This window comes from Carettochelys insculpta, chromosome 27 (assembly GCF_033958435.1).
Source record: "Carettochelys insculpta isolate YL-2023 chromosome 27, ASM3395843v1, whole genome shotgun sequence".
In the NCBI taxonomy this organism is placed as follows: Eukaryota; Metazoa; Chordata; order Testudines; family Carettochelyidae; genus Carettochelys; species Carettochelys insculpta.
The window spans coordinates 769,410-796,034 of NC_134163.1; the positions used below are offsets into that span (position 1 = coordinate 769,410).

At 51.5% G+C, this 26,625-nt stretch overlaps 1 protein-coding gene across 1 annotated transcript in view; it reads left to right on the plus strand.

The window, feature by feature from the left end:
* Nucleotides 1–1,002: 1,002 nt before the first annotated feature.
* The window catches only part of IZUMO4 (IZUMO family member 4), a 35,351-nt gene continuing 9,728 nt past the window's right edge, over nucleotides 1,003–26,625 (plus strand). The window contains exons 1-8 of the mRNA XM_074978628.1: nucleotides 1,003–1,231; nucleotides 18,974–19,054; nucleotides 21,248–21,319; nucleotides 22,156–22,182; nucleotides 22,533–22,608; nucleotides 22,839–22,886; nucleotides 24,084–24,098; nucleotides 24,877–24,924. Of these exons, the coding sequence (XP_074834729.1) occupies nucleotides 1,003–1,231; nucleotides 18,974–19,054; nucleotides 21,248–21,319; nucleotides 22,156–22,182; nucleotides 22,533–22,608; nucleotides 22,839–22,886; nucleotides 24,084–24,098; nucleotides 24,877–24,924 (596 nt within the window). The remainder of the gene's footprint in view (nucleotides 1,232–18,973; nucleotides 19,055–21,247; nucleotides 21,320–22,155; nucleotides 22,183–22,532; nucleotides 22,609–22,838; nucleotides 22,887–24,083; nucleotides 24,099–24,876; nucleotides 24,925–26,625) is intronic.

Sequence of the window (26,625 nt, forward strand, 5' to 3'; positions counted from 1 at the left end):
ACCCCACCATCCCCCCACCAAACCACCTCCCCAGCCACTGCCTATTGCCCAGTTCCCCCACCCCATCATCCCCCAGTCCCCACCAAACCACCTCCCCAGCCACTGCCTATTGCCCAGTTCCCACCACCCCACCATCCCCCAGTCCCCACCAAACCACCTCCCCAGCCACTGCCTATTGCCCAGTTCAGCCCACCCCCATCATCCCCCAGTCCCAAACCACCTCCCCAGCCACTGCCTATTGCCCAGTTCAGCCCACCCCACCATCCCCCAGTCCCAAACCAAACCACCTCCCCAGCCACTGCCTATTGCCCAGTTCCCCCACCCCCATCATCCCCCAGTCCCCACCAAACCACCTCCCCAGCCACTGCCTATTGCCCAGTTCAGCCCACCCCACCATCCCCCAGTCCCAAACCAAACCACCTCCCCAGCCACTGCCTATTGCCCAGTTCAGCCCACCCCCATCATCCCCCAGTCCCCACCAAACCATCTCCCCAGCCACTGCCTATTGCCCAGTTCAGCCCACCCCATCATCCCCCAGTCCCCACCAAACCACCTCCCCAGCCACTGCCTATTGCCCAGTTCAGCCCACCCCACCATCCCCCAGTCCCAAACCAAACCACCTCCCCAGCCACTGCCTATTGCCCAGTTCAGCCCACCCCCATCATCCCCCAGTCCCCACCAAACCATCTCCCCAGCCACTGCCTATTGCCCAGTTCAGCCCACCCCATCATCCCCCAGTCCCCACCAAACCACCTCCCCAGCCACTGCCTATTGCCCAGTTCCCTCACCCCACCATCCCCGAGTCCCCACCAAACCACCTCCCCAGCCACTGCCTATTGCCCAGTTCAGCCCACCCCATCATCCCCCAGTCCCCACCAAACCACCTCCCCAGCCACTGCCTATTGCCCAGTTCAGCCCACCCCCACCATCACGCGAGATCGCCCCGCCCCCCGGGCCGCGCCCCGCCCCGCCCCGCCCCGCTGTGTGACGCGCGGCGTTGCCATGGCAGCGGCGTGGCGGTTGGCCGGCGCGTGGCTGGCTCTGGCGCTGGGCGCGGCCCGGGGCTGCCTGCACTGTGACCCGGCCTTTGCCGCGCGTTTCGCCGCCTTCCCGCCCCGCCTCAGCCGCAAGTCCTGGGGGCTCGGCGACGTGCCGGCCGCGGAGCGGCGCCTGCGGGGCTGGGCCGGGGACACGGTGCGGGGGCTGCGCCTCAGCGTCCCGGCCGAGATCCGTGAGTGAGGGGAGCGCCCCCGGGCCCCGCCCCCCGAGTGATCTCACCCCCGTCACCCCAGAGTGACCCGACTGATCCTACCTTCGTCACCCCCGAGTGATCCCAGCCCCCTCGTCCCACCCTGGGCCCCCTGAGTGATCCCACCCCCCGTCAACCCCGAGTGATCTCGTCACCCCCGAGTGATCCCAGCCCCTGTCACTCCCCCCGGGCCCCCCGAGTGACCCCACCCCCATCACCCCCCAACCTCCCCGAGTGACCCCAGCACCCCATCAGCCCAAGTCACCCCAGTGACCCCTCCCCCATCACCCCAAATGACCCCATCCCTGTCACCCCCCGTCACCCACGAGTGATACCACCCCCCGCTACCCCTGAGTGATCCCCGCCCCCCGAGTGATCTTGCCCCCATCCCACCCTGGGCCCCCCGAGTGATCCCAGCCCCCCGTCCCACCCCAGAGTGACCCCGAATGATCCTACCCTCGTCACCCCTGAGTGATCCCAGCCCACCCGTACCACCCTGGGCCCCCTGACTGATCCCACCCCCCCGTCAACCCGAAGTGATCCCGTCACCCCCGAGTGACCCCTCCCTCCATCAGCCCCCAAGTGATTCCAGCCCTTGTGACTCCCCCCGGGCCCCCCGAGTGACCCCACCCCCATCACCCCCCAACCTCCCCGAGTGATCCCAGCTGCCTGTCACTCCCACCGAGTGACCCCACCACCATCCCCCCCCCAGGGCCCCGAGTGACCCCACCCCCATCACCCTTGTCACCCCAAGTGACCCCGAGTGACCCCACCCTCTGTCAGCTCCCCATCATGCTCTGAGTGACCCCACCCATCACCCCGAGTGACCCTAACCCCCTGTCACCCCCGAGTGACCCCAGCACCCCGTCACCCCAGTGACCCCTCCCCCATCACCCCAAATGACCCCATCCCTGTCACCCCCTGTCACCCTGAGTGACCCCACCCCCTGTCTCCACCAAGTGACCCCAGCCCCCATCACTCCTCAGGCCCCATCGCCCCGAGTGACCCCACCCTCTGTCACCCCCCCCCCCCGAGTGATCCCAGCCCGCTGCCACTGCCTCCGGGCCCTGTCACCCTGAGTGATCGCACCCCTGTCATCCCCCCATCACCCTCCGAATGACCCCAGCCCCCCGGGCCCCATGATCCTGAGTGACCCCAGTCCCCTGGCCGGCCCCCTGGGCCCCATCATCCTGAGTGACCCCACCCTCCATCAGCCCCCCATCATCCCACCGAGTAACACCAGCCCCCTGCTCAGCACCCCGGGCCCCATCACCCACTGAGTGACCCCAGCCCCCTTTCACCCCTCGGGCCCCATCACCCCCTGAGTGACTCCACCCCTCCATCTCTCCATGTCAACCCCGAGTGACCCCACTCTCCCGTCACTCCCTCCTGGCTCCTTTACCCCTAGTAACCCTAGCCCTGCCCATCACCCTGAGTGACCCTAACCCCCTGTCATCCTGAGTGACCTCAGCCCCCCCCCCCCGATTAGCCCCCCCATCACCTTGAGGGACCCCACCTCCCCGTCTCCCTGCCAGGCCCCCTCACCCTGAGTGACCCCACCCCCTGTCACCCCCCAAGTGACCCCAGCCCCCCATCTCTCTGCCATCACCCTGAGTGACCCCAGCCCCCTGGCCAGCCTGTTGGGCCCCCTGTCACCCTCGAGTGACCCCAGCCCCCTGGCTGGCTCCCCCACTGCTCCATCACCACCCCCGAATGACCCCAGCCCTCTGATCAGCTCCCAGAGCCCCTTGTAAGCTCCCCAAATAACCCCAGCCCCCAATCAGCCCCCCCGGGACCCCTGTCAACCCCAAGTAACCCCAGCCCCCTGATCACCTCCCCAAGTGCCCTGTTAGCTCCCCAAGTAACCCCAGCTCCCTGATCAGCTCCCCAGGCCCTTTGTCACCCCCGGGTAACCCCAGCTCCCCAATCACCTCCCTGAACCCTCCGTCAGCCCCCTGAGTAACCCCAGCCCCTGATCAGCCCCCCCAGTCTCTCATCAGCTCCCTGAGTTACCCTAGCCCCCCACCCCGCCCCCCCGGACTCCCATTTCCCTCTGCTCAGCCCCCCAATCAGTTCCCCAGGCCCCTATGAGTCCCTGAGTGACCCCAGCCTTCCGGTCAGCCTGCCTCCAATCACCAGCCCCTGAGTGATCCTGGGACCTTTCCCCAATCAGCCTGCCTGCCTCCCATTCCCACTAGTGACCCCAGGATTTCCACAGATCAGCTCACCTGCCTTCCCACATCCTGAGTGATCCCAGACCCCCTGGATCAGCTCACCTGCCCCCCAGCCCCCTAATAATCCCAGACCATCTGGATTAGCTCACCTGCCCCCCATCCTCCGAGTGATCCCAGACCCCTGGATCAGTACAGCTGCCCTCCCTGGGCCCCCAAGTGACCCCAGGACATCCCTGGATCTAGGCCACCTGCCCCAGTCCTGGTCCCCAGGTGACCTCAGGATCACCTGGTTCAGCCTGTCTGCCAGCTACTCCTCCAGGCCTCTGAGTGACCCTGGAACACCCCCGGCAGAGGTCCTGGAAGAATTTTTCTAGTGAAGCTGCGAGAGCCACTGCAGCAAACTGTAAAACCTGTAAATGGAAACTACTTCAAGCCAGGGGGTGCTGCAGTACGCCTTGCACCCCTAGTTCCAGCACCAATTCCTCCTGCTTGAGCCTGCCTGCCACTCCTCCAGGGCCCTGAGTGATACAGGAGACTCTGCCTCCCTCGAGGCCCCCAAGTGACTCCTAAACACCTCTTCTCCCTTCAGCCAATCCACTGGTTGCCCCCTGTCCTTGCAAACCTACTTGCTGTCCTTCCATACCAGCACCCTGCAGCTACTAGCTATTCCCCTACATGACCCCCAGGCTCTGCTCCCAGCCCCAGGCACAGTCCTCCCACCCATGCCCCAAATCCCTGAGGAATTGCAGGAGAGTTTACCCTGGTACCCCCATCCCCCACAGCTTCTCACCTTCTGGGGTTCCATCCTGACACCCTCCGTTATAGCTCCCGCAGAAAGGAGATTGCCAGCCAACCCTCCCGGTGTCCTGAGTCAGCTGAACCCTGGGCCCCATCCGTCCCCTGTACCTGAGCTCTCAAGCTAGGAACCCCCACATGGGTCCTTGGCTTTATGTCCTGAGCTCAGTTAGTGCCTCACAGATCCTCTGAGAAGAAAGAGAGACCCTATCCCCATTCTCCCAGGTAACTGCTTAGTCTCTGTCTTCCATCAGTGAGTGGCCCCATCTAATTGCACAGGGGCGACAGTAGTGTGAACCTCATGTGTTCCAAACCCATGATTTAACACCCCCTCCCCCGATGAGATTGGCATAAAATTGCAAGGCTTTTAAAATGCTAGGTTCTTTTTATTTGCCTTTGGAAGGAGTCAGATTTTTCCAAATTCTCTCTCCAACCAGGAGGGCTAGAAACTTACTTAAAGATATACAGAAGGAGGAAAAAGAAGAAAAAAACAGATTTTCTTTTTATCCCAGGACTCCAGAAGCTTGGGCTTTAAGAAAAAGACAAAATCTCATGCCAGTTAGCATATAATTCCTGGTTCAGTATATCTTGATTTTCTTAGAACCTTTGACAAGAGAAAATTAGTTGAAGTGAAATTATTTCAAAGTGGGCACACTGAAAGACCATGCTCAAAGAGTGTCCTTGATCCAGTACTATTCAGTATTTTCATTAATGACTTGAACAATGGAGTGGAGATGATGCTTCTGAAATTTGTGGATGACAAGAAGTTGGGAGGGGTTGCTAGCACTTTGGGAGCAGGATTAGAATTCAGAATGAGCCTGGCAAATTGGAGAGTTGGTCTGAAATCAACAAGATAAAAATCAAGAAAGACAATTGCAAAGTGCTACACTTAGTAAGGAAAACTCAAATTTGCAACTTCAAAATAGAGAATAACTGGCTAGGCAGTAGTATGGCTGAAAAGAATCTGGGGATTATAAATGGATAACAAATCAAATATGAATCAACAGTATGATGGAGTTGTGAAGAGGGCTAATATTACTTTGGGGTGTAAAAGATGAGTTCTCTGAAAAGATCTCTCTTCGTATCGCTACAGACCAGAATGCACCTCACCTTCTCTCCCACCAAGCTGATTGCTTTAGCTTTATGGAGAAGTGCCTCAACAGCCCCCTAGTCCAGTGAGAGCAGGTCAGAGGTTATGAAAACCTCTGGCTACGAAAACTACACACTCTTGCAGCCCTGAGAATTCTTGGCATGTGGTTATATGCAGCCTGGCATCACTATGTCTTTGTGGGTGTGTCTACACGGGCACAAATTTTTGAAATAGCCATTTCGAAGATTACTAATGAGGCGCTGAATTGATCACTGATCAGAATAAGGCGATTTCAAAATGGGCGGGGTCCTTTCGAAAAGGACCCCCGTGTAGCTGCGCTGAGCTGCGCACTTTCAAAAGCGGGGCTTTCGAAGCGCCGCGGCCGGATGTGTCCTAATGCTAATGAGGCGCTGAATATTCAATTCAGCGCCTCATTAGTAATCTTCGAAATATGGCTATTTCGAAGTTTTGTGCCCGTGTAGATACAGCCTATGTGATTTGTAGGGGCAGATAGTTGTAAGAGAGGGACTCTGTGAGCTCTGAGTGGCACCTCTTCTAGGAGTTCCACCCATCCAGGCTGCATCTGAGCCAGCTCCTTTATTTTCATGTCAGTTTGATCTTTTCTTTCTGTGGATGTGTCTACACTACAAAAATAACTTCAAAGTTGCTTACTTTGAAATACAGTTTTGAAGTAAGCAACTTCAAAGGTGAGTATCTACATGCTCCCTACTTCAAAGTTTAACTTCGAAGTAGGACATTACTCCATTTCTGTTAATGGAGTAAGGACTTCGAAGTTGGGCTCTCTTCTTTGAAGATAACTTTGAAGTAAGGGAAAATGCGTGTAGACTCTCTGCTGGCTTCTTTGAGGTAGTGCCTAACTTTGAAGTTAATTTCAAAGTTAAGTTCCTAGTGTAGACACAGCGGCTGTGGCCACACTAGCCGGTCATTTTGAAAGCAAATTTGAAATGAGGGGTGATTATGAAACGAGCAGCTGAGTGAGTACACACAAATCGCTCATTTCGAAATCAACTTCGAAATAAAAAGGTGTTCATTTTGAAGACGTTATTCCACTCCCGTATTGGGAATGACACCTCGTTTCGTTATCGATTTTCAAATGAAATATGTAGTCACTCCACCTGCCTCCATTTTGAAATGAGAAGTCCTCCCTGAAGCCAGCCCCTCCACGGAGCACAGAGACTCTTTGGCCAGAAGCCAGAGCTCTATGGCAGTCAGCTCCAGGTGCCTTAAAGCTCCGGGGACACAGAAGCCCCATTCAGGAAGCTGTGAGTGTGGTGGCAACCATAGGAGCAAGTACTTGCAGCTGCACACTTGTCAGCGCCCCCCAGAATGGCAGAAAGGGATCCAGCTGGAGCCATGGCCAGTAGACAAGACCCCTGCGAGACCCAGGGATCCCAAGGTACCAGGCGGCAGGGACCCCAGGACCCCAGGCAGCCGCCAAAAAGGAGGGGCACCCTGTGGCTGGAAGCTGAAATCTGGGACCTGCTGGCTGCCTGGGGGTATGAGGATTTCCTGCTGTGAATGGAGGGACACAAGCGGAATGTGGCCATCTTTGCCCGCCTTGCTGACAGCCTGGCCGCAAAGGGCCATCCCTTCTGGACCCCTGACCAGGTTGATTCAAAAGTAAAAGAGCTGCGGCAGGGCTATGCAAAGGCAAGGGACACAGCCTGGCAGTTGTGGGGGCGGCACCTGCAACCTGCTCCTACTTCACGGAGCTCCACCTGCTGCTCGGCCCGGGGAGTCTGCCCTACTGGAGGAGACCCCGGACACCGCAAGGCCAGAAGGGCAGGGTGAGGAGCCACAGCCGGGACCCTCAACTGCACCACCGATCCCGGGCAGCAAGCTGCCAGCTGACGATGGGGACAATGACGGCAAGGGTGGGAACAAGGGGCCACTATACATTAGCGGATGTGTCCTGGGCACCACCTGGGCCACCTCTGCTCGGGCCTCCCCTGAAGCACCCGAGGCACCTTCAGGTAGAACTGGGTCCGGGGTGCCCAGGCATGGGGGGGGTGGTCCCCGACACAGCTAGCATAGGCCTGGGCATGCGGCCGTGATTGCCATCGGCGGGGAGGGTCCCTGCACCAGGCCATGATAAGCCACGTGGGGCACGTGCCAGGGTGTGGGGCGGAGCAGCCCTGCCAACAGCCCAGCATGGACGGACCCCACAGCAGCTGGGCTGCCCCAGCGCCCCCCGACACAAGCAGGGAGGGACGGTGGCAGGGACATGGCCACTGGCCCACTGTACCCGTTCACATGATTGGCAGGGCACCACCCTTTCCCCTTATGTCTTCACAGCCTCCATGTCTGTGAGCCACCCCAGCCCCCGGGATGTGCCAGGGAGCCCCCCAGTGGCTGAGGATGGGAAGAAGTGACACCCCCCTGGACCGGCTCCGTGCTGGGTGGGCTCGCTGCCGCAGCCAGGCCAATGAGCTGGCGGCAGCCCACATGGCTGCGTTGCGGGAGCAGAACCGCTTGCTGTGGGAATGGCTCTCCGTGGAGTGGGCGGCCTGGGACCAGGTGGCGAGATACCTGGACACCCTCACCTAGGCCGTCGCCAACTGCCTGGCTCAGCTGCCCACTCAATGGATGTCCTTTCCCGTGGCCCCCCTGGCCCTTGTCCCTCCCCTCCTGCCTATGCTCCCCCCTACTCCCCCATCCCTGTCCCTGCTCCCCTCCCCATGCTCTCCTCCTGCTCCCTCCCCCACGCTGCCCCTGCCGCCTCCCCTGCCCATGCTCCCCTCCTGCTCCCACCGCCCCTGCCACCTCCCCTGCCCATGCTCGCCTCCTGCTCCCCACTCTGCCCCTGCACGCCTCCTGCTCCCCACTCTGCCCTGATGCCCTTCATGCTCCCCCCACCCTCACTGCTCTGCTCCCAGCCACCAAGACCACAGCAGAGCAGGAGGAGCTCGCACAGTGGCTGTCGACAGTTGGGCCCATCCCCTCCCTGGCATCACCACTCCCCCCTCCCCATGAGTCCAAACCTATGCCACCCCCTGGCATGGCCCTACCTAACCTTTTCTACCCGCGCCATACGAGCCCCACTGTGGGCCTTGGACCCAGGGTGGTCGTGGCACCAGGGGCTGCCGTGGCTCACGGCCCACCATCCCCATGGAGGACAGAGGCCCCCCCAATGTAAATAGTTCACCCCCACCCGCTCTCCCAGTATAAATACAATCGTTGCATACTTAATACTAGGACTGGAAGGGCCCTAGAGAGGTCACCGAGTTCAGCACTCTGTCTTCGTGGCAGGACCAAGTACTGTCTAGAACATCCCTAATAGACATTTATCTAACCTAGTAATGGAGAGAGAGCCATGCTAGTCTATATACTATCAAAACAAAAAAGCAGTCCAGTAGCATTTTAAAGACTAACAAAATAATTTATGAGGTGATGAGCTTTTGTGAGACAGACCCACTTCTCCAAACCATAGCCATACCACAACAGACTCGATATTTAAGGCACAGAGAATCAAAAATAGTGATCAGGGTTGACAAATCAGAAAAATATTATCAAGGTGAGCAAATCAGAGAGCAGAGGGGCTGCGGGCGGGAGGCGAGAGTCAAGAATTAGATAAAGCCAAGTATGCAAAAGAGCCCCTATAATGAGCTGGAAAATTCCCAGCCCGGTTCAAACCACGTGTTAATATGTTGAATTTGAATATAAAAGAGAGTTCAGCAGCCTCTCTTTCCAAACTGTTGTGAAAATTCCTCTTCAGTAAAACACAGACTTCCAGGTCATTAACATAATGGCCCACTCTGTTAAAGTGCTTTCTGATGGGTTTATGAATCAGGAGTGTTTTTATGTCTGTTTTATGCCCATTAATTCTATGTCTAAGAGAGTTTGAAGTCTGTCCAATATACAAAGGATGTGGGCATTGTTGGCACATGATGGCAGATATGATGTCAGTTGAGGAACTTAAGAATGTGCCTGTGATTCTGTGAATAACCTGGTTAGGTCCAGTGGTGGTATCTCCAGAATAGCTATGTGGACAAAGTTGGCAACAGGCCTTGTTGCAAGGAAAAGTTCCAGGACTGGTGTTCCTGCGGTATAGACTGTGGTTGTTGGTGAGAATCCTCCTAAAGCTGGGAGGCTGTCTGTAGGAGAGAACAGGCCTGTCACCTAGGGCCTTCTGGAGTGTGACATCCTCATTAAGGATATGTTGTAGGTCTTTAATAATGCCTTGCAGTGGTTTGAGTTGGGGGCTGTAGGTAATGACCAGTGGTGTTCTGGGCTTTTTGGGGCCTATCCTGGAGTAGCTGGTGTCTGGGTATTCGTCTGGCCCTGTCGATGTGTTTTTTTTATTTCTCCTGACAGGTAATTCAGGTTTATGAATATTTGGTAAAGATCTTGTAAGTTTTCGGACTCTGTCAATAGGATCAGAGCAAATGCTATTGTACCTAAGGGCTTGACTGTGAACAATGGATCTAGTTGTGTGTACAGGATGGAAGCTAGAAGCGTGTAGGTAAGTATTTAATTCTTGACTTTCCCTCTCCCCATCCGACCCTCTGCCGTCTCATTTGCTCACCTTGATGGTATTTTTTCTGATTTATCAACCTTGATTACTACTTTTGGTTCTCTGTGCCTTACATATTGAGTCTGTTCTGGTATGACTATGATCTGAAGAAGTGGGTCTGTCCCACGAGAGCTCTTAACCTAATAAATTATTTTGTTAGTCTTTAAAGTGCTACTGGACTGCTTTTTTGTTTTGATTTATCTAACCCGTTCTTAAATATCTCCAGGGATGGAGATTCCACAACCTCCCTAAGCAATTTATTCCAGTGTTTGACTACCCTGACAGTCAGGAACTTTTTCCTAAAGTCCAACCTAAACCTCCCTTGCTGCAGTTTAAGCCCATTGCTTCTTGTTCTATCCTCAGTGGCCAAGAAGAACAAGTTTTCTCCCTGCTCCTTATGACACCCTTTTAGATACCTGAAAACCTCTATCATGTCCCTCTCAACCTTCTCTTTTCCAAACTAAACAAGCCCATTTCATTCAGCCTGACTTCCTCAGTCATGTTCTCAAGACTTTTGATAATTCTTATTGCTCTTTTCTGGACCCTCTCCAATTTCTCCACACCTTTCTTGAAATGCAGTGCCCAGAACTGGACACAATACTCCAACTGAGGCCTAACCAGTGCAGAGTAGAGTGGAAGAATGACTTCTCTTGTCTTGCTCACAACACACCTGTTAATGCACCCTGGAATCATATTTGCTTTTTTTCAACTGTTGACTCATATTTAGCTTGTGGTCCACTATAACCCCGAGATCCCTTTCTGCCATATTCCTTCCTAGACAGTCACTTCCCATTCTATATGCTTGAAACTGATTGTTCTTTCCTAAGTGGAACACTTTGCTTTTGTCTTTATTAAACTTTATCCTGTGTACCTCAGACCATTTCTCCAATTTGTCCAAATCATTTTGAATTATGACCCTATCCTCCTCCAAAGCAGTTGCAACCCCTCGTAGCTTGGTATCATCTGCAAACTTAATAAGCGTACTTTCTATACTAATATCTAAATCATTCATGAAGATATTGAACAGAACAGGTCTCAAAACAGACCCCTGCAGAACCCCACTTGTTATACCCTTCCAGCAGGATTCAGAACCATTAATAACTACTCTCTGAGTACGGCTATCCAGCCAGTTTTGCATCCACCTTCTAGTAGCCCCATCTAAGTTTTATTTGCCTAGTTTATTGATAAGAATATCATGTGAGACCGTATCAAATACCTTACTAAAGTCTAGGTATACCACATCCACCACTTCTCCCTTATCCACAAGGCTCATTATCTTGTCAAAGAAGCTATCAGATTGGTTTGACATGATTTGTTCTTTACAAATCCATGCTGGCTGTTCCCTATCACCTTACCACCTTCCAAGTGTTTGCAGATGATTTCCTTAATTACTTGCTACATTATCTTTCCTGGCACAGAAGTTAAACTGACTGGTCTGTAGTTTCCTGCATTGTTCTTATTCCCCTTTTTATAGATGGGCACTATAATTGCCTTTTTCCAATCTTCTGGAATCTCTCCTGTCTCCCATAATTTTCCAAAGATGACAGCTAAAGGCTCAGATACCTCCTCTGTCAGCTCCTTGAGTATTCTAGGATGCGTTTCATCAGGCCCTGGTGACTTGCAGATATCTAACTTTTCTAAGTGATTTTTTAACTTGTTCCTTTTTGATTTTATCTTTTAAACCTACCCCTTTCCCACTAACATTCACTATGTTAGGCATTCTTTCTTCAGACTTCTCGGTGAAGACCAAAACAAAGAACTCATTAAGCATCTCCGCCATTTCCAGGTTTCTTGTTACTGTTTCTCCCTCATCACTGAGCAATGGGCCTATCCTATCCTTGGTCTTCCTCTTGCTTTTAATGTATTTATAAAAAGACTTCTTGTTTCCCTTTATGCCTGTAGCTAGTGTAGTACCCAGAGACTTCACTCACCCCAGATGAGGTCTCAGTGTCTCTGGGTACATAGTTTGAGCTACGTTTGAGCTCATTTTGTGCCTTTGCCTTTCTAATCTTGCCCCTGCAGTCCTGTATTGTTTGCCTATATTTATCCTTTGTAATTTGTCCTAGTTTCCATTTTTTATGTGATTCCTTTTTTATTTTGAGATCGTGCAAGATCTCCTAGTTAGGCCAAGGCGGTCTTTTGCCATATTTTCTATCTTTCTTACGCAGTGGAATACCTTGCTTTTGGGCCCTTAATAATGTCCCTTCGAAAAACTGCCAATTCTCCTCCGTTGTTTTTCCCCTCAGTCCTGCTTCCCATGAGACCTCACCTACCAGCACTCTGAGTTTACCAAAATCCGCCTTCCTGAAAACCATTGTCTCTATTTTGCTGTTCTCCCTTCTACCCTTCCTTAGAATTGTGAACTCTATAAATTCATGATCACTTTCACCCAAGCTGCCTTCCATTTTCAAATTCTCAATCAGTTCCTCCCTCTTTGATAAAATCAAATCTAGGACAGCTTCTCCCACTAGCTTTTTCAACTTCTGAAATAAAAAGTTGTCTCCAATGCCGTCCAAGAACTTATTGGATAGTCTGTGGCCTGCTGTGTTAGTTTCCCAACATGTATCTGGCTAGTTGAAGTCCCCCATCACCACCAAATCCTGGGTGCTGGATGATTTTGGTAGTTGTTTTAAAAAAAGCCTCATCCATCTCTTCCACCTGGGTAGGTGGCCTATAGTAGACTCCTAGCAGGACATCACCCTTATTTTTTTCACCCTTTTTAGCCTAATCCAGAGACTCTCAATGCATCCGTTTCCTGTGTCCATCTCTGCCTCAGTCCAAGTGTGTACATTTTTAATATATAAGGCAACACCTCCCTTTTTCCCCATCTATCCTTGCTGAGCAAGCTGTACCCTTCCATTCCAACATACCAATCATTATCCCACCAAGTTTCTGTGGTGCCAATGATGTCACAGTTGTATTTATTTATTAGCACTTCCAGTTCTTCCTGCTTATTACCCATACTTCTTGCATTTGTATAGAGGCATCTAAGATATTGATTTGATCTTGCCTCCCAGTTTTGCCCTGACCCTCCTTTTACTCTGCCATTATAGCTCGTGCTCCCTCCCGTTTTCGACCCATCTCCCAGGTCCCCATCTTCTTTACTTACCTGTGAGCTTTGCTTACCTATCCCTGTTGAACCTAGTTTAAAGCCCTCCTCACTAGGTTAGCCAGTCTGTGTCCAAATAGGGTCTTCCCTCTCCTCGAAAGGTGAACGCCATCTCTGCCTAGCAGTCCTTCCTGGAATAGCATCCTGTGGACAAGGAAGCCAAAGCCCTCCTGGTGACACCATTTTCACAGCCAGGCATTCACCTCTAGAATGCACCCGTCTTTATCTGGGCCCCTACCTTTGACAGGAAGGATTGAAGAGAACACCACCTGTGCCCCAAACTCCCTCGCCCATACTCCCAGAACCCTGTAGTCACTCTTGATCTGCCCAGGGTCACACCACACATTATTATTAATGCCCACATGGATGAGTAGCATGGGGTAGTCGTCAGAGGGCTGGATAATCCTCGATGACACCTCCGTAATGTCTCGGATACGGGCCCCCGGCAGGCAGCATTCCTCCCAAGATGAAATCTCAGGGCAACAGCTGGATGCCTCCATCCCCCTCAGAAGAGAATCTAGGACCACCATTACTCTATGTTTCCTCCTCGCAGTGGTGGCAGCTGACCTCCCAGTCTTGGGGGCTATGAGGCTTCTCCTCTGCTGTGCAGGGTGATTCCTTGTCTCCTGTATCAAGTAGAGCATAACGGTTTCCTAGCACCATGATGGGAGGGTTCGGAGCAGGGGTGGAGCACTGCCTACTGCCAGCAGTCCACCCTGAGCCATGTCCTCCACCAGTGGTATGTCAGCAGTCCTGTGTACTGGGCTGGCTACCTCAGCTGTCTCCACGTGAATAGTGTCTAGGAATTGCTAGTGGATTTGGATACTCCTCAACTTAGCCACCTCCTCCTGTAGGTCTCCTACCTGCTGCCTGAGAGATTCCACCAGCAGGCACCTTAACACTGGATGGTCCCCACAGCCTGGGTATCAGTAAGTGGGAATTGCAAGCCACAGTCCTTGCAAAACCTCACCAGGATCTGGGTAGAGGCATCCATGGTCAGGCAGTCTGTCTGGCTACAGGCACAGGCAGAGGAGACAGAAGCAGTGCTGGCACAGGTGTTGCAAGTCCTCCTTACCATGGTAGGCCTGCCTCTGTCAAACTCCTTCTTAAACTCCCCTGTCTGCAGCCCCCTGGTTGCTCTGCACGGTTGTGAGTTCAATCCCTGAGGAGGCCATTTAGGGTAAATAGCATGTAACAGCATGTTTTTTCAACAACTAACGTTTAAATTTATTGAACAGTGTCCATGTTCTGCCTCAGGTGGCATTGGTGAGGGAAGTTCGTGCATGTGGGGGTGCTGGTGGAGTGGAGGTGGGTGTTGGAGTGCAGGGGGCGTTGCATGGGCCAGGGCCAGGGCTGGGTCAGGGGGCCCTGGGTGAAAGCCACCTGGAGGGCCTCTCTCACACACACACCCCATCCTGGTGTACTTGGTGGCATGGGACTGCACCTGGCTGCTCATAGTGCAGCACAACCTTGGCTGCCCAGCATGCCATGAAGAGCTTCTACTTGCTGTCTGTGAGATTGTGGAGAGCACAGCAGGTGCCCGTGACTGCAGGCCCTCCGGGGAGGCCTACCTCCAGGCGTGTCACCAGGCACCTGAAGTGCACCTTCAGACGCCTGAACACCCACTCCCCCGTGTTCCTGGCATTGTAGCGGTCCTGGCTCTCAGTGGGATGTGCTGTGTGGGGGTGCATTAGGCAGGCCTGGAGAGGGTAGGCTGCATTGACTACAATACACAGGGGCATGGTTGTATCCTCCACCAGGAGCTCCTGTGGGGAGACGGAGGTGCCATCAGCCATCCTGCGCTCAAGGCATGAGTTCTGCAGGATGCGGGCATCGTAGGCCCTGCCCAGCCAGCCCACGCATATGTCTGTAAACCATCCTTGGACATCCACAAGGGCCTGGAGGATGACAGAGTGGTAGCCCTTCCGACTGATGTAACGTCCTCGTCTGTGTGGTGGGGCCAGGATGGCGATGTGGGTGCTGTCCAATGCACCAATGCAGCTGGGGAATCCCAGCTGCTGGAACCAAGCCATGGCAGCATCCCCGTCCCCTAGACAGATAAAGCAGCACAGGAGGATCCTGTTGATGGCATTGATGACCTGCATGGGGTGGAGGGCATGGGAGCCCGTGAGTGTGGGGTGGACCCCCCATCCCTGGGCCCCCGCTTGAGACTCCCCCTTGAGGCTCCCTCCCTTGGACCCCCTCCTCAAGACACCTGCCATGGGTGCATGGCCCCACTGACTCACCTCATGAAGGATGACCCCCCAGTGGTGGCCTTCCCCACCCCGAATTGGTGGCCGACTGAGCGGTTGCTGTCTGGGGTGGCTGACTTGCATGCTGTGATGGCCACCCTTTTCTCCAGGGGAGTGCAGGCCACATGCGGGTATCCTGGTGGTGAAGTGCTGGTGCCAGTCACTGGCACAGCTCCGTGAAGGTGGCCCAGGTCGTCTGGAATTTGCGGTGCCACTGCTTGTCATCCCACTCCTCAAGGACAATGTTGTCCCACCCTTCCTTGCTGGTGGGGTACCACCAGAGATGCTGGCAGGCCCAGGAAAGGGGGTGCTCCAGATGCACTGCGGGGGGGGGCTCGCAGAAGGGCAGCAACATGGTGGGCAGTATGGAACCTGAGGTGGGACGCTGCCAGGATGGCCATCCGGCTGGAGATAGTGCCTAGGACATCCCCAGCAGTGAAGTGCTGCAGGTCCATGGCAGGCTGTATGGTTGGGACTGAGCAAGGCTCTGCCGGTGCTGTGCTGGAGGTCCCATGCTGCAAGCAGCCTGAGCCCTCAGCGTGTGCATGGCAGGGGCGGGGGGTGTGTGTGTTTGGAAGTGGCCCCTTAAGAGGGCAGCTAGCCAGTGCTCCAGATAGGGCTTGTCGGCCATTTGACCCTGTCCTTGCCATTTCCTGCCCCGTTGCTTCAAAAGGAGACTCTGGGCTGTGTAGCCGCTCCATTTCGAAATGACGGGCGGGGGCTGTTCGATGTTGCAGATCAAAATGTCACACCATGTTTTGTGTGTAGTTGCTTCATTTCCAAGTGACTCACTTCAAAGTGATGGCTTGGGATTACCCCTTTCAACGTCTCTTGCTAGTGTGGCTGCAGCCAGCCTGTGTGGCTTTCCCAGCGAGTAAAAGGACCAAAGATTCTGGGGCAAAAAAATTCTCTAGCAAAAGGAGACTCTCGAACACTGTAGCAATGGTCAGGGTTAGTTGTATTGGGGACGTGCCATTTGGCTGCCACTCAAGGGGTTGACCATCAAAAGGCCTGAGCCTACCAACACTTACGCACCTGCTTAACATTACTACTAAGTCCCTGTGTGCTTTTCATCAGTAGCCTGCCAAACACTTTGCAAAGGTCAGTAGCAGTAGCCGCATGTTACAGATGGGGAAACTGAGGCACAGGAACTGACTTGTCCAACCTGGCACACGCAGGCAAGCTAAATTCCAGTCTAGTGGTCTCCCCCAGTGGTGCTCAACCTTAGCACACAGGAGGGCTACAAAAGATTTTTGTGTGCACCAAACAGATCCAATATATTCAATAAGATTTAAAGTCATTGTTGCTTAGTTACATTTCAAGTTCAGCTTTTTTCGTATGTATGTAGTTAGATTTTTTTTCTATATATGATATTAACTGTTTACACATGTGTAAACTAAAGGATGTAAAACCAAAGACAGAGTAGTAATAAATCTCCAGTTCGTATGTTGTGTTGAAGCCAGTTGCGGGCTGTAGGACATGCTCTCATAAGCAGTTGGTGGCCTTCCAGCCATAGGTTGGGCATCCCAGTCTACCCAAAAGGCCACCTTGCCTAAATGAGAACTTGCCCCCTTTGAAAGATCCTGGATGGGAAAAGATCAGTATCTGCCCATTTGGAAGAAAAACAACAAACAAAAAACAAACCAGAACAACAACAGCAAAACCTAAACTGCAGAATTGAGCTGACAGTTGAGATTGTGCAAAATTCTGTCAACATTTTACGTGGGAGGTGAACTTCCAGGGTTGTTCTGCTGGGACTTCAAGGAGATTTTTGGAAAAAAAGGAATGGGACTCTAAATGTCTTATTGCAACATGAAACAAAAAAACCTTCTTGTAGGACTGGAATGCTTAAAAATCCTTGAAAATTTACTGCAAACTAGTGAGACCTAGCAGGAATTTATACTATTTGGAGATAGTCTACATTATACAAGGTGAAGGAAGGGTAGGATGACTAAGGAAACTGTAGAATTTTTGCTTCATTGCCCAGATACGCAAAGGTGTTTAGGTCCCTGACTTCTATTGAACGGTGGCTCTCACTCTTTCCAGATTACTGTAACCCCTTCAGGAGCCTCTTTTGTTTGCTTATCCCCTAGTTCCACCACACTTTAAAATGACTGGCTAACAGAATCAGACAAAAACCTACAGAAGTGTCACAGAGTGCTGTTACTGATGAATAGCTTATTTTCTTATTTTTGCCATGTAATTATAAAAGAAAGTAATTGGAATATAAATATTGTATTTACATTTCAGTGTCTAGTACATAGAGTGATATAAACAAGTCACTGTATGAAACTTTAGTTTGTACTGACTTTGCTAGTGCTTTTAGTGTAGTGTGTTGTAAAACTAGGTAAATAGGTGAGTTGATGTATCCCCTGGAAGATATCTGTGCGCCCCAAGGCCATAATTCCCCAGTTGAGACCTCATTGCCTTTGAAGAGGTGGGCCCATAACTTTTGGAGCTGTAATCTTCTGCTGCACAGCATGAACAGGACAATCAGGATTTATGGTTCACGCTTCTACTTTTTTGACGTTTATTTTTATCTCATTTCCCTTTTTCCCCATGCCCCATTCTGTTTACCTGCCATTGCGAATGTCAGTCTTTCCCTATTCCAACCACTAGTACATTGGACATTAATTCAAGGAGCAAATAAACATGTCTTGAGAAAAGATACTGGTTTTGTTTTACCTTGCCCCTTAGCCTTTTGTTTTTGGCCTTCCCTTCATTAGCACCGATCCAACAGGAACAGCCACATATGGAAATTTCACCCAGCTGTGCAAAGGGAGACTAGTTTACTGAAAATTTGGAATCTTAAATTCTGCTGAGTGTTGCTTGATGAATTCTTGCATTCAGAGCATTTCTGTTTTAAAATGAGTTTTTTAATGTTACTTCCCAGTGACCACACCAATGTAATTTTCATTTCTTTGGAACCAGAAAAGGCTGGCTATTCTTAAGAATTGTAATTAATTAAATTAAGAGATGTTATCAGTGGAATAAGATGTTGTCACCACAAAATAATGGCCTCCTGCTCTTAAGTAATCTCCCAGAAGAAAATGAGCCAGGTTAAAAATACGTGGCAAAACAAAACTAAACTTTGAAAGTCAGAAGTGGTAATTCTGTGAAAATATTCCTGATTGCCTGTCTTTATTGCTGTAATAGTCTTTATGTTAGGCATTTCATTTGCATCCTGACTGGATCACATGTCTTTAATTCAATAAATGCCACATGCATAAAACAGTTTTACTAGTTCCTGGGATTCCTGGTGTTCTTGCTCAAAGCATCAGCTCCTGGAGTCCTAGGAATATGGGAGAATCTCAACTTTCACTTTGGGTTGTTTTTTTAAAGTATGCTCCTTGCCCTTGTGGTTGTATAAATGTGCTTTGGATGTGCCTTAAAGGCTCAGAAAATAGAAGGAAAATAATAATAATAAAAAAAAATGTATAATCTTTAAAAAAATCACGGTTTTGAAGTGCCTAGCTCCAGCTTTTTGAACACCTAGAATTGACTGTGGTGGGAAAGTGGAGGGTTTGTCTGAAACCCAATGTGCTGCAGTTTTGAGGTGAAATTGACTCCAGTACAGATCGCTCACACAAGGCATGTCACATCACGTAAGCCCCAAACGCAGTGTATATCTGGGTTTCAGATAGACCACTTTTAAACAACGGTTGTAGATTCTGTAGCCTGTGCCGTGGCCACTGAAGTAAGTGCGCAACATTTCTAGTGACCTTGTGGACTCAAAATGGGATTTCCTTTTCTCCCTTCTACATTTCCAGCTCCGGATAAGCTGCATGAAATTGCAGCCACAGTATACAAGAAACTTGATGCACTCTTAAGTAAGAGGACATACCCACCAGGTAAGTGAGTAGACTTGCAAAAGGGGGCATGTGTCAGTCAGAAGGATTGGAGACTTGGAACGGCTGCTAGCCTAGTGGAGAAGAGGGATGGATCTGAAGGTTGGGGCTTGGGAGGTGTCTAATACCAAACTCCCACAGACCTCTTGGGATCAGGGCCATGTTGTCTATGTAATTTCACTAGGGACTTTTAAAAACTAAGCATTAGGGTTATACCTCGAAAGGGGATCCTTTCAGGGTGATGCTTAAGGGATGAACAAAAAAATGGTTGTATATCCTCCTTTATTTCTGGTGTCCAAAGACAGCCAAATGGTGTTTTTCAATAAGGTTTGGTTTATCACCCTGGAAAGATCATGATGGCCTTCCTTGGTTTTGCTAAAAAACTTGTGGAAGATGCTGGTTTTGCAAGTGGCAGCTTTAGGTCACTTTCCCCCAGTTATTTCTTAAGATATTCCTTAAGTCGGTTTTAGCAGCTTTGAAAGCGGAGTTATAAATTATCTGTGTAAAAATCACTCCCCCCCTCAATTCCTCAGGTTTCACTTCTGAGTGATTTCTGCTATCTAGGAAAGCAAGATGACAAAACTTTCATTGCCAAAGGTGAAAAGAAGCAGGAATTCGTCCCTTCTTAAAACGTTCTAGCTGCCCCTTTTCATTATAAATAGTGACAAACCCGGTGTGTGCAGGTCACCTTTAATACAAACATGAGGCAGTGCAGACATATTTGCCCCCCTCAGGTTACTGGAGATAGAATAAATTATTGCACTTTACCGTAAATCATCTATTAGTCTGCAGGAAAGTTCTAGTTTTAGTAGTAGTTGTATTATGGTAGCAGATAGATGCCAAAGCACTTTGGACCTAGGCCAAGCACGCTAGGCTCTGTATAAACATGGAATGAAAAGAGCCCTGTCCCAAAAAACTGACCAGCAGACATACGGAGGCGCACAAGGAAACAGTAAGACAATATTGGTCATTTTCACTGTTGTAACTGGACCACTAGAAGTGACAGTTTAATTGAAATGAAACAAAGTAAAGTTCCATCAAGTGCCACAGGTTCACTAGCTTTGTAAGTGTCCAGAGAGAAGGGGACAGCTCTGTTCAGCAGCCAAGGAAGGGCACATGTAGCAGAAATGCAAGGTACTTTGCTTAGGATCTGGATGGCTGGCTAGAAACCAACAGAAGAAATGCTGCCATCATGTGTGCACTCAGTTCCTAAGCCCATGAGTAATCTCTCTGAAAGCAGTGGGAATAGTCACAGGCAGTAAGTTAAGCATATGTATGAAGGTCTGTGGAATCAGGTTCTAATTTACTGTACAAAGCAAGTGCAGAATGCTTTTTCCCATATGATCTGACAGAAGCAAACCTAGTCTAGCAGTGCGAATGCTGCTTAAAGCCTGCACTTTTGGGGAGAGACACCAAATTGCTTAGACCACTTTCATGCAGTAATATTTTCCACGTTCTAGTGTTGGTGTGCATGTCGGGAACTAGAGACAGTAACTGTTTAAATTAAGACCTGAGACTGAGCCTTGTCTAGAGAAGCTTTCTGATGACCTCTAAAGCTTGCAGTCCACAGAGTTGGTCATATTGATTCAGGAATGAAGATGAATTGTAGCCTGGACTATGTGAGCCACTGGAGTAGGGGGGATGTTAAACCCATTTACCAGATAACCTGTTAACTGTTATCAGTTAGGGATAAGCAGTGGGGGCTGGAGTAGCCCTCCCCCTTTTGCATCATGCATGGGGGGCTGCTCCAGCCCTGTGGGGTCATCATGGGTAGGGGGGGCAACCCAGCACATCTGGAGCAGCCCTCATGTGCCGCAGGCCCAGCCTGGGAGCACTGCTGGAAGGCGCATTCCAGCCAGCTGGAGTAGCCTTTGTTTGCAGCAGGCCTGGGTGTGTCATTGGCAGAGGAGCACCAGCCCATCTAGAGCAGCCCTCATCCATGACAGGGGAGCCACTCCAGCCCAGAGCGCTTCCCCACAGCCATGCTTCCCCCAGTTTAATCAGTTTATGTTTAGCCAGTTAACTAAACAGGATTTTACATCCCTATAGTGGAGCTCTAACGTTGATTTGACTTGTACGTGCTTGCAGCACGTACCTGCTAAGGACAGAGCTCTGCTGTGCTTGGAGCTGTACAAAACATAGTGAATGACTGTCCCTGCCTATAAAGACCTTATATATCGCACTCTCATTTTCCAGGTGTTCTCCCTCAGGTCCTTCATGCTGTTTTCCAGAACCAGATCCAGATTCTCCAGAGAGCGATCATTGAAAGTGAGCCTTTCCCCTGTGCTCTGGGCATGCTGCACACTTGGGTTGGTTCCAGCTGGTAGCACCTGGGGTGGAAAAGAGCACCAAGGACAAGGCTGAACATGGGTTCATGTGTGTTCTGAAGGAAGGTGGCTCTGCTCCATGGGCTGCTGAGTCTTCACACCAGGGAAGGGGTGTGGTGGGAAGAGTGGGGTTTTACCAGCCAGAGAGGGCAATTGAGGCAGAGACCCTGGCGCATGGTGGGGAGGGGGTGGCTAAACGCAGTATCTGCGACTCAGGCGATAGCTGGGGGATGGGCAGAGATGTCAAGGCAGGCGAGCTTTGCAAGTCCATAGAAGATCCTGGGGCTGAGGAGGGAGATCTCCTCCTGGAATGTGGAGGGGAGATGCCTGAGCAGAGCCTCATGGTACTGCAAAAGGGAAGCACTGTGACCTGCCTGCCTGACACCAAGTGAGACTCCAGCAGGAAGGAGGGAATTACAGCGCTTGAGGGGAGGAGAGCGATACGAGCCTGGGCAGCACAGCAAGTCTTGGTTTTCACCCCTAAGCACTGATGGAGCACGGCTCAGTGGTTAGGGCACCAGCTGGAGACTTGAGAGAGCCAGGGTCAGTTCTGGGCTCTGCCACAAACCTCCTTGATGAAGACGCGATCGCCGTTTCCTGCCTGTTTAGCAGGGATAGTAGCACTGCCCAGCCCCGTGGGGTCGGGGGGAAGGTGTAGCAAATTGTACGAGGCATGCTGTGCTGAGGGCCAGATAAACACGGTAGGGTGTGTCCTTAGTGCCTGCTTTTAACGGCCAGGGCTCTGCAATCCTAACGAACCCTCTCTGCTCTCCCTAGGCAGACTGGAGTGCGAACGTCACTGTGGTAGGTCACAGGGGGTGTTAATTAGTTAGATCTGCAGTTCTCAGGTCTTTCCACCCTGCAGCCCATCCCCCATTTCCAGGTAGCCACGTGGGGTGAGCAGGGCAGACCTAAGCAGAAACACCTCTTCCAGTCCCCCTGTTGAGGCCCCTGATCTAGACACAACAGCAGGACAGTGCCAGCAGGGGGATGTCCTGGTCCATTATAGTTCCAGGCAGAACTCCCCTGGTCTCCAGAGGGCCTGGGCTTTCACCCCATGCACCCCACCATTCCAGCAACCAATAAAATTTACTGCAGAGCAAATATGTCTGATGGGTGGCTTCCCGCTTCAGCTTCACTCTTGTATGTTACAGGAATCTTTCACTATGAGGCTGTCTCCTGCATGAATTGTAATTTCTCTCGACCTACCTGCTTTGGATATAACTGCGAGTAGGGAGCTTATGTTTTTTTCTGGGGGGTGGGGGGGAGGGAGAGAGAGAGAGAGAGCACGAGCGACTGCCCAAGAGAGGGCAGAGGAAATATGTCTTGTTTAAAGAGATGAACTTATTAATGGGCCTGTTGGGTCCTCTTCCCTCCACTAGAAGGGAAGCCCTGACCTCCCTCTACCCCCACAGGCTGCCTGTCCACACAGGATACTCAAACCTTCTCTTCTTCAACAGGTCGTCAGCAGAATGGGAAGCAGCCTTGAAAGGCCTCTTTGATTACATGTAAGTGTCAGCTTAGCATTTGATTTCAGGATCTGTCATTAAGGCCATGTCGACACTAGGAGAAAAAACATCTTCCTGGTGAAGACACAGCCTAGTGGAGCTGCTTGAGGTATTTAGATGGGGGTTTTATTAGCTTTCCAAATACAAGATTCTGATCCCGCAACGCTACCTCTCCTGAGCGACTTCATTAACTGGTCTGGGAGCAGGCCTGCTATTGCTAGGAATGGAATTCATAGCTTCCGAGGCCAGCAGGGTGACTGGCACCCTCTCCTTTGAGCTGAGCACCTGGCCACAGGACACCCCCAAAAGAATTCCTGTGGGAATGTTTTGGACAAACATCTGCCCCTGCCTGAGAGATTGCCAGTGGTAGAGAATGAAAACCCTCCCTGGCAGGGCTCTGCTGGTTGGTGGAAATACAACTGAAGACCTACTCTGATCACCTCTAGTCCCTCCTGTAACAGGGTGGGCCTAGCAAGGGCTGGTGGTGGTGGGGGCATTGTGGTTCTGGTTCTTGGTCACAGCAGCGGCACTGAGAGGTGTGATGTAGCTTTGGCTGCTCCCCCGCCGTCTCGCCCAGAAGGCAGAGCCGTGCACTGATGGCTTGAGAACATGGGGTGAAAATGAGGTGCCCCCCAAATGGGATGCTGTTACCTTAAAGCGCTATGTGGGGTGCAATTTGAGCAGCAATGCAGCAGCACCATTCTGATACATCTGCATGAGAAGAGGGAGCCTAAAGACACCACGTGTAGGAAAGCGTAACACTTCTTCCCCATGAGCTGCCCGCCCATGGCACATACGGGCTGCTGCCTTCTGGCCCTGCAGCAATAGCTGTAGGTGGAGTGGTAGGTTCTGGATGGTCCCTTCTCTGGCAGAGCGTTAGCAGAAAACAAGTCTGTTAACTTTCACTCCTGGAAATGGTTGCCTGGGTTCAGAGCTCTGTTCTGCAGGAGTTAGGCTAGTGGAACTCCACTGGCTGCTAGTAAGGCCCATGTTGGCAGCCAGTCATGCGGCACTGGGTTGTCTGTGTACCACATCCTGCCCACCCCTTGCATGCTGTGCTGAGCCAGGCACCACCCCTGTGGGGCTGGTCAGACCCTGTCTATTGGGTTAGTCATCCCCTAGAGCAGTTGATGTGAGACCCGATCATGCAGGGGCTGGGAGAATCCCTGACATTCACTCTGTGTTTCTTCTTTTCAGAAACAAAATGTACCAGTAAGTGGGGCCTTTTCCCTTCCTGCTTAAAGGGACTTTGGGACTCCAGGACCAGATGTTTTTTTATCTACCTTCAGTATTTTCCATTCCAGTGACTCCCTACAGGGAAACAGGGACCTGAGCTTCTGCAGCCTTTTCTCTGATGGTTTTGATGCCACAGAATGGGGACCAGATGTTACCATGGGCTGATGGGGATTAGATTCTCTTTCCAATGAAAGTTATAAATGGCAGGATGGTGGGGAAGAGTAACTCCATTGGCTACAGCTGAGTTACATCAGGCTAAGTGAGAGCTCAACTGGACCTAGGCTGGGGGTCAGGGCATGAGCCTAGGACTTCAGAGACTGGTGTGCCAGTCCTTCCTTGGGTATATCACTTTTCTGTCGCTGAGGACTCTGTGGGTGTCGGGGCCTAAACACCCTTGAGGTGCTGGGCCCTAGGCCCACGGGGGGTAGTAGCACATCTCTGCCTGCACTGATGAGTGTCAGCTGATGGACCAGAGTGCCATTAATGAAGCCCTGCAGGCACCCCGGCCATCACCACTCTGCAGACTAAGCAAAACTGAAGGCAAAACTTCCCAGTTTGCACCTGGGTGGAGGGAGCAGCACCCCCTCTTCCAGCCCTTCTCATGGCAGCACAGGGTGTGGGGAGAGTAGCTGAGCTGGAACCAACTACAGGTTTGATGGGCACCTGCTAGATGCCCATATGGCCTGGCTCAGGGATACAGTCTGTACACTTCCCTCTGAACCCAAAGTTCTCTGAGTGCCTGTTTTTCCCTCAGGCAATCAGCGCGGTGGATAGATGCCCTGAGAAGGATCCCAGGCTTCCAGTGAGTATCTGCTCTGTTCTGATTATTGGGGCTTCAGGGACCCAGTCCTTCCAATGGCCTCCCTAAGGGCACAATTCCTGTCACACAGCCTAGGGAGCCAGCTGCCCCAGACGCCTACACTCAGAATCCCATCATGTGCAGCACTCCAGGCCCATGCAAGGCCCTGACTGCTGTACTCTCTTACTGCCCTCTTTAACGCCCAGGGATGAGAAATTAGCTGCTACTACCACTAGTAGGCATTGCACAGCTGTCTTCCCCATGCACTGCTTTCAGCAGTCACCTCCCATTGCTAGCGGAAGCAAGAGTAGAACCCGGCCACTCAGTCCTACAGTGACTGTTCCAATTCTTAACTCAAGCTTGGGGGAAGGAACAGTTCCCTGGTTAGCACACTGGCCTTCTAAACCCAGTGTTGTGAGTTCACCCTTTGAACGGGCCAGTTAGATTTAAAAAAAAAGTTAGGGGTGGTGCTTCATCCTGCTACGAGGGCAGGGGACTGGACTTGACCTCCCAAGGTCCCTTCCAGCTCTATGAGATGTGTGTAAATTATGACAAAAGTCCTATGAAAGTCACAGTCCATTTTGGAAAAAAAGCACTTTATAGACTAACAGGTATTTTGGAGCTTAAGCTTTCATGGGCAAAGACCTGCTTCATCAGATGCAATATTGTCCATTTTGGTCAATTTCACAGTCAGAGGATGTTTAGAATGGTATATTTCATGATTTCAGACATTTAACCTGAAAGGTGCCAGTGTTGTAAAAGTAGTTGTTGGGAGGGCATGGGGACTTGGGGGGAAAGCAAGGCTACTGAGGAGGGGGATTGGGGTACAGCTACCCTTACTTCTGTGCAGGTGTTGGCAGCAGCATTGCCTTCAGAAACGAAGCAGCTGGAGAGCAGCAGCTACTAGCCAGAAACAGCTCTGAAGACAGAGCTGCTGCCAGCAGCACAAAAGGATCAGTTCTGAGGCTGGTGTTGTTCAACATTTTCATTATTTACCTGGATGAAGGGATGGACTGCACCCTCAGCAAATTTGCAGAGGACACTAAGCTACATTGGGTGGTAGGAAGAGGGTCCGGAATGCTCTAGATAAATTGGAGGAGTGGGCCAAAAGAAATCTAATAAGGTTCAACAAGGAGAAGTGCAGAGTCCTGCACCTGGGACAGAAGAATCCCAAGCATTGTTAAAGGCTGCGGACCAACAGGTAAAGCAGCAGTGCAGCAGAAGATGACCTAGTTCTTACGGTGGATGAGAGGTTGGATGTCAGTCAACAGTGTTCCCTTGTAGCCAAGAAAGCTAATGGCATATTGGGGTGCATTAGGAGCAGTATTTCCAGCAGATCTTGAGAAGTTATTGTTCCCCTTTATTTGGCACTGGTGAGGCCATATCTGGAGTACTGCATCCAATTCTGGGCCCCCCAGTATAGAAAGGATGTGGACATATGGGAGCAGGTCCAGCAGAGGGCAATGAAAATAAGTGGGCTGGAGCACATGACCTACGAGTAGAGGCTGAGGGACTTTGGCTTACTTAGTTTGCATAAGAGAACAGTGAGGGGCAATTTAATAGCAGGCTTCAACTTCCTGAAAGGGGGCTCTAAAGAGGATGGGGAGAAACAGTTCTCAGTGATGGCAGACAGCAGAGCAAGGAGCTACAGGGTGGGAGGTGTAGGCTGGATATTAGGAAAAACTACTTCACCAGGAGAGTGGT